The sequence below is a fragment of the Eurypyga helias genome, unplaced genomic scaffold (genome assembly GCF_000690775.1).
Source record: "Eurypyga helias isolate BGI_N326 unplaced genomic scaffold, ASM69077v1 scaffold30800, whole genome shotgun sequence".
NCBI classification, from domain to species: Eukaryota; Metazoa; Chordata; class Aves; order Eurypygiformes; family Eurypygidae; genus Eurypyga; species Eurypyga helias.
Window position 1 is genome coordinate 2,396 of NW_010225529.1, and position 7,839 is coordinate 10,234.

At 46.4% G+C, this 7,839-nt stretch overlaps 1 protein-coding gene across 1 annotated transcript; it reads left to right on the top strand.

The window, feature by feature from the left end:
- Positions 1–1,826: 1,826 nt before the first annotated feature.
- Positions 1,827–6,078, top strand: CFAP36 (cilia and flagella associated protein 36; the record flags this gene model as incomplete). Its single annotated transcript, XM_010149757.1, has 6 exons — positions 1,827–1,886; positions 2,347–2,448; positions 2,948–3,062; positions 3,471–3,558; positions 4,112–4,163; positions 5,952–6,078. Coding segments are annotated over 6 exons (544 nt in total), but the record flags the coding sequence as incomplete, so codon positions are not given.
- Positions 6,079–7,839: the final 1,761 nt, after the last annotated feature.

Sequence of the window (7,839 nt, forward strand, 5' to 3'; positions counted from 1 at the left end):
TCACCTTTCCACGTTGTCCCGCAGCTGCGGGAGGAGGCAGGCTTGGGAGCATCCCTTCGGCAGTGTGAGGGTTGCATTGGCATCGCAGAGGCTGAGGAGTGGCATCCCTGTGTCACTGTGCCCTGGGTGGGAAGGAACGGCAGGGGGGAGAAGGCAACAGAGGAGCTAAGACAAAGGTTGGGGGCTGTAAGGGGGATCCCCAGAGGGGAGGACATGCAGAAGACAATAGAGGCAGTTACCCTCTTGGGTTTGGTAATACAGTTGTCGCCACAGCAGCTGCAGAATTTCTAGAGTAAGAGTTATAGTACTTTTTCTACCATTTGAATTTATTCATAGATATTTTTAAAGCTTTTCTTTTTTAACATCCCTTCATTAAAAAAAATTCCCTTGTGCAAAAATGAGACAAAAGCAAATGGTTTTCCAGGTTCCATCGCTTAAAAAGCAAATTTCCCTTGCTCACCCAGAGGGCCTGAACCATGCAATGAGATTTCTATCATCGCATTGCCCTAACTTGTTAGAAAGTGATGCAAGTGCTTTGTGGTTTAGGACCAGCCGTCTTAGAATCATGGAATCATAGAATCGCTGGGTTGGAAAAGACCTTAGAGATCATCCAGTCCAACCGTATCTGTCCACCACTAAACCATATCTCTCAGCACCTCATCCACCCGTCTCTTAAACACATCCAGGGATGGTGACTCCACCACCTCCCTGGGCAGCCTGTTCCAGTGCGTGATAACCCTTTCGGTGAAGAACTTCTTCCTTACATCCAATCTAAACCTCCTCTGGCGCAGCTTGAGTCCATTCCCCCTTGTCCGATCATCTGTCATTAGGGAGAAGAGACCAACACCCACTTCTCCACAACCTCCTTTCAGGGAGTTGTAGGCAGTGATCAGGTCTCCTCTCAGCTTCCTCTTCTCCAGGCTAAACAAGCCCAGTTCCCTCAGTCGCTCCTCATAAGACATATGAGGACATATAAGACATATGTCTTGCGTGGCACCTTGTCACGCTTCAGAGGGACGTGGCCTCAGGGCTGTCACAGCTGGGAAGTGAGGCTTTCTAAAAGTCACTCTCAGTCAGCGCGAAGGTTACGCTGATCCTGTGCGCGGCAGTAGCATCTTCCGTCAGAGATGTCTTATATGTGTGAAGAATAAATCACACTCCTTCACCGATTTGAGCAGAATTCCCATTCGGATGACTTCAAAGCATGCACGTGGGAAGTGACTTGTCCAACATGTAGTGGCTAATCTTGAAGGGGATTGAGGAAGTCTTATTTCTAAGCCTCTGCTTTAATTGCTAGGTTTTACATTACCTCTGCTCGTTGTTGACATGTGAAAACCGTAAACTGAAAAAACCCAAACCCTAGTTTTCAGTTCATCTTATTTTTCTGCTTCTTCCATCTATCCTGCAGCGTAGAGATCGTTAGCTTGGTATTTCCAGTCAAAAGGAAATACCAGTCAAGAGTTAATATGAACTTAAATGAGCATGATTAATGTGGCCTGTGCTATACAGATGCCTGTTTTGTCTAAATTAGGATAGAAACAATTAAAACATAACTTAGCTGCAGCTTTGAAATCTGCTTCTATTACAAAGATAGAATTTCCTGGTATTAAATTGTGAAATTTAGTTACATTAAATTACCGAAAGCACATGCTTAGCCTGAATGTGGAAAAATACATTATCATCATCAACCATGGCCTATACTTCCATGTGATTAAATATATTACCTTGTAAAGGTTAATCTTTAAGGCATAAGTTAAGTTGTGGTGCGTTCGCTAACTCCAAAATGTGTGTTGTGTTTTGTTTTGGTTTTTTTCCCCCCAGTTTTTGATGATGAAGAAGAAAGCAAGTTGTCTTATACAGAAATTTATCAGGAGTACCAAGCTCTGGTGAGCATTATTCACTCTTTGTGGTAGATTTCCAAGAAATATATATATATGAGGCTTGGTAATACTGGATGTTGAAAAGCATCAGTTGAATAAGTACAGACCCACATCCATTTTTGCTCCGACCCTGAAGTGCTTCAGGCACTGGCAAAAAACCCTTTTACCTACAGGGCAAAAAAATAACAAGGAATGCTAGCCAGGTGCCTGGGGAAAAAGAAGGGAAGCGAGGTTCTTGGAAATTGGAGGAGCTAAATGAAGTAATCAAATTTAGCAATCAAAGTGCTTATTTTGAACAGTTCAATAAAGCCTGATGTATCAGAAAAATCACTGATACTATTGCAATGATTTTCCTTTGAGTTGAAAAAATACGGTGTCAGCAGAGAAGAATATACAGTTTTGAAAAAAAAAGGTCATGATTCTTGGGTAAAACCTCCTAGAAGGTAAGGCTTATACTTTCTTACAGGTTGAAAAATTATTAGAAGACTATCTTAAAGAGGTTGGAATTAATGAAGAGAAGTTTCAAGAAGCTTTTTCATCTCCTCTTGCAAAGACACACACTTCACAGGTAAATTTTGCTGTGCAGAAATACAGGATTTTGGTTTTAGCTTTATGCTTTCATTAATACCGGCAGCTCCAAGATACCTCTCGGAATTATCTCGGGTATATCGGGCGGAGGGGAGGGAGCCTCTGCTGTTGGTTCAGGTGGGGCTGTGATGCTGTATCCCCTCCTAGACGCCTAACAAGCGTCCTCGGAGCCACGTTCCTCACTCAAGCTTACGCATCTCTTCAGGAAGTGTAATGATTTGCAGTTGTGAATTTCCGCTGGGAAACCTCCGGTGTTTGCTATAATGTTGATCTAAAGGCACGTTGATCTAAAGATGTAAACCATCAAATTATTTTGTTGGCTATTAGCTCAACTTATACGGCTGGAAAAACAGACAGATGGGGGAATTAAATACAGTTATTGAAAACGTGCTCGCAGAACTTGCCTCAGTTTCAGGCAGACTGAGATGGGTGTGATTTCTCTGGGGTTTTTAATGTGGTGCATCTCTTCCCTCCCACAGGCCATTTTGCAAACAGTGCTGGCAGCGGAAGATTTTAGACTGTTTAAAAAAATGATGGTACAGAAAAATATCGAAATGCAGTTGCAAGCTATCAGAATCATTAAAGAAAGGAATGGTAAGGAGCGGTAAATGCGGGGTGTCGCTTCCTTCGTCGTCGTGGTGTTCTTTCGATGGCTCTGTGTGTTCGCAGAGGCCAATTTTTAAATGTCAGCTGTCACGTGAAAACGGTTTGGCTGGCCATGGCTGAACTGCAGGCTGTAGGAGATGCCGTGTAGTGGTCAGTGCAGAGTATGGCTTACGCTTTACCCTTAGATGTCAAAACTCTCACAGGTCAGAAACCTTTGCCTTACTCCTACTCGCAACTCGATGCCCAGGATCTGGGATCCTTTATGGAACAGTTAGACGGAATTAGGTGTTTGGGTTTTTTAATTCTATTTTCCTTTCTCCTCTGCCTGAGGAACGATGCCAAATGGAGTACAGAGTAATTCCTTAGCACCTGCGTTTTGCCCTGTGTTTGCCATAGGTGTGTTGCCCGACTGCTTGACAGAGGGCTCGGATGTATTCAGCGAAATTGAAGAAGAAGAAATGAAAATACTGAGGGAGGTTCTGAGGTAAAACAAATGAAACAGTCCTACTTGGTACACTGTTGTAACATAAAAAATGAAGGTATGGAGGACCTAACTCTTCCAGCCTTTTCCAGGAACCCGTTTTCATCTTCCAGATGATAGGAGTGTTCTTGTCAAAATCTCACCGAAGTTGTGACTGACACAACTTCTACAGATTCTCCTCTGCTCCCAGTTGATGACCTTAAACAAGTAATACCGTATCAATCCATTCACGTTATGTTAATTTTTTCCCTCTGTATTCTGGAAATACTGCCCCTCCTGTCTTTAAACAAGGAAATGAAACGAGGGATAGATAAGCCCTGGAAATTCTTACACCATTACCTTTGCACAGGGAAAGGTAAGCTGAGGAGGTTGGGTTCTGTGCGTTTATCGTGCCCGTTTATTTCTATGAAGAGTGCACTTTCATTTAAGTTATGGAAGGATTTTGGCTACTTACAACTGTTTTGGTAGCCCTCAAATATTTAAGCAGTGCTGAGTTTACCTAGCAGTCACCACCCCTGAAGGAGTGTGGAGTGTTTACTTGTATTTTGTGTTGCAGAAAATCCAAGGAAGAATATGAAATGGAGCAAGAAAGAAAGAGGACTGAGGAAGTGAGTATCTCACCTTTCTAGACAAGTTAGGCTGATGATTACGGTGCCCCTGCCCACGGCAGGGGGAGTGGAACTGGGTGGTCTTTAAGGTCCCTTCCAACCCAAACCAGTCTGTGATTAAGAAATACTCTGACATTCCTGTCCTGGGTGTATGCTGTACGTTAAGGCAGCATGCACCATCCCAGGCACACAAACCTGTCGGGAAGGCCTTACTGACGCTTCTCTTTGAGAGGTCTACTCTCTTGTTTACGTTTTTCGGGATGGCATCATGGACACCGGTGCTGGACACGATGCCGTTAGCCATCAGCCATTTGGTGGAGCTCGTACGATAAGCGTATTCCCTCCTCCGTACCTGAATTCTAAAATCCTGGTAATGGATGTCAACCTTTCGGATCCACAGAACATCTGAATTACTGATATTGTCAAGATCAAAGAGACTTCAAAGTGTAAGCTGCTTAGAGCTTACAGCATTCATAATCCTTCAGGAATTTTAAGGATCACTTCATAGACAGTGTGGTTATTAGTGAATTCTGCACAGTGCTGCCAGAACCTAATCACCAGGAACCAGAAATCCTCTCCAGGTTAGACCATCACTTGGCCTCTGTTAGAATAAACCACGTAGGAAGGTACCTCAGTGTAAATGGGGACTGGCTAAAATGCCAGTCGCTCAGCAACTGAGAAACGAGTCGAAGCCGACTGCAGTGGGAAGACACATACAATTAGCTGGAAATTGAGCAGCCTGAATTTGAAAAGAGAAAGCCCTGTTTCTTCAGCCTGACCTGACAGTAAACTGTGGCTGCTGCAGAGGTTCATAGAATCACAGACTGGTTTGGGTTGGAAGGGACCTTAAAGCCCATCCAGTCCCACCCCTGCCATGGGCAGGGACACCTTCCACTAGACCAGGTTGCTCCAAGCCTCATCCAGCCTGGTCTTGGACACTTCCACATCCACAGCTTCTCTGGGCAACCTCTCCCAGTGCCTCCCCACCCTCTCCAGGAAGAATTTCTTCCTGATACCCAATCTAACCCTCCCCACTTTCAATTTAAACCAGTTCCCCCTTGTCCTGTCACTACAGGCCCTTGTAAAAAGTCCCCCCCAGCTTCCTTGTAGCCCCTTCAGGTACTGGAAGGCTGCAGTAAGGTCTCCCTGGAGCCTTCTCTTCTCCAGGCTGAACAAGCCCAACTCTCCCAGCCTGTCCCCACAGGAGAGAGACTCCAGCCCTCAGGCCTTCGTGGCCCTCAGGTTGACGCTGTTTCCAGTCTGACTCTGCGGTCACGATTTCCCAGAGAAGTGTTGAAGTGAAACAGTAGTGTCAGAGATTATCCACATCTCTGGTTTCCACTCAGCTGATGGCAGCTTTGTGGTAACGTGGGTGTCTGTTCCGGTTCTTTTACTTTTGTACTGTATTTTTCTGGTGGACAGAGGTCTGACTTTGCAAGTCACAGGCAAAGCACAGAAGACAAAAACCCCAACCCTACATTATCTGCTTGTAGCTGGGAAACAAGATACCAATTCACCTCCTACTCTAAATTCCGATTGTCCATCAGGGAACGGGTTTGGAACTAAAATGAAAAATGCCGGCTTACGACTAGAAGCCAGGGGGAACCTTCCTGCTGGTAAAACTAATCAAGTAGTTTGCTTTTGTTTGCGTGGACAATGCAGCGTGTAGTGTAAACACCACGAGTCTGACTGACTGAAAGTTCTTCGGGGACCTGTCTTTGTGTTGACAGTTTGATGCCTGAAGTACTGTGCCAGGAAATGTAACCCTTTGGTTTTTTTTCATTTAAGGCACGTGATAAACTGAAACCAGCAGATGTGACCTACAGTTCTCCGGGAGACTCGAGAGAAGCTGTGAAAGTTACAGAATCCACAGAGGGAGCTGATGGCGCTGAAGAAGCTCCAAAATTTCCATTAGGTAATTAATTTCCTGGGAAAGGGCAATATGATAGTGTTTTCCAGTCATCGAAGGGTCCGCTTGTACCGAGACTTTAAGAGCGCGGCAGGGTAAGGCCGAGTAAGCCACGCTGGCTCTGCAGCCAGCCCCGCTTGGAGCAGGGCGTTGGTGCTAGGTGGCCTGCAGAAATGCCGTCCGGCCCGAGCTGATTTATGTTTCAGCAATGTTGTAAGTCGCCCCCCACTGAAGGTTTTCATCTCCCCATTTGCTGTGCCTGCGCCGCCGCTGCCGTTCAGAACGGTACGTTCCCTGCACGCAACTGTGACTCCCTTAACAGTGACGCTTTCTCTCCCTGCATGTGGCCGTTACAGCTCTCGCTGAGAATTCTACTGCGCTTCTCCACAGCCACCAAATGTTTCTGAATGAGTCTTAAACTGTTATGATTCACTCAGGCCGATTTGTTGGGCCAGCAGACCGAATCTTTGTAAAGCCTTTGGTTCAGATTTTGGTTACTCCTTTTAGTCTTCTCAATTGTTGAGCGGGATCGTGACCGTACCAACTCGCAGTGCCAAGAGAGCTCTTCTCAGTCGCCCTGGACTGCACCCACGCACGTGTTTCTTAGGTGATTGTTTACCAGGGGTGTGACCGAGCTGTGCGTGTACAGGGAGAAGGAGGAATGGCTGGTTGCGATGGAGGTGCTCTTGGTATGTTTGTGTTGCAGCCGAAGCACGAGGGTGCTGACCTTTTCCGGGAAGCAGGAAAACTCCCGGGTGACGAGAAGCATATATATGGGTATGTGTGTGCCTACACATGGGTGTACGTGTCCAGGTACCCGTAGGTGATCTTCAACAGCAGGTCGCGTCTCGGCGGGATTTGTTCTCTTACGAGTTTGTGAAAAACGTGTCTAAGGTCATTCCCAAGGCTGTCACTCCAGCTGTGGGAACTAACAGCCTGCGCCGTCTCTGGTGACGTTTTTGCCTTTCTACGTCTCCACACGGGAAGTTTCTACGTCACAGCCGCTTGAACTGGATACTTTCAGCCTCGGTGGTGCCTTTGGGGCACACTCGCTCCTGGCGTTTTCATTTGATGGCCGCTGACCGATGAAGCAGTTGTAGGACCCTCTGCTCTTCTAAACTGAGGCAGCATCTTTCACACTGGGGAACTTAAAGAATAAATTGTGTTGCTGACCTTTTAAATCCATAGTTTTCCCCTTTTTATCCCTTCTGTGCTACTGCTGAAGTCCTGTTACGTTTACTTGAACTCTTCCCTCCCACCCTCCAAGTACGCAGGCGGCCTCGAGGTAAACTCGAATTCTTCTCTTCTCGGGCCTGCTTTTACTCCTCTTACGTTTGGAGGGTTGTGCCACCTTGCACTGGCACCACCAAACTACATCTCTCCTGCAGTGTCAGTTTTCCTGGTTCAGGAGGAAGGCAAATTCCTAGCAAATATGCCACCTCCAGGACTTAATCCTGTGCTTGAGGTCTTGGAGCTCAGGAGTTATGACTTCTTGGCGTGGAGCGCAGCCTCTGTGCTGTCCCACTGCCTGCTCCGCTGGGGCCAAGCATTCCCGTCTACTTTAAATGCCAAAGAAGAGACAGGTCTACACAAAGTTTTAGCTCCTTGGAAATCTTCTTCATCCCTGTGGAACTGGGATCTTGTGGCAGCATAGCTGTCCAGGGAAAAGTGGTTTTGGGTATCGGTGGCAAAAACCGAGAAGAACCCGCGCTGGGGATCATCGTCTTCCGGACCCCTGTCCCATACAAACTGAGGACCGGCCTCCAG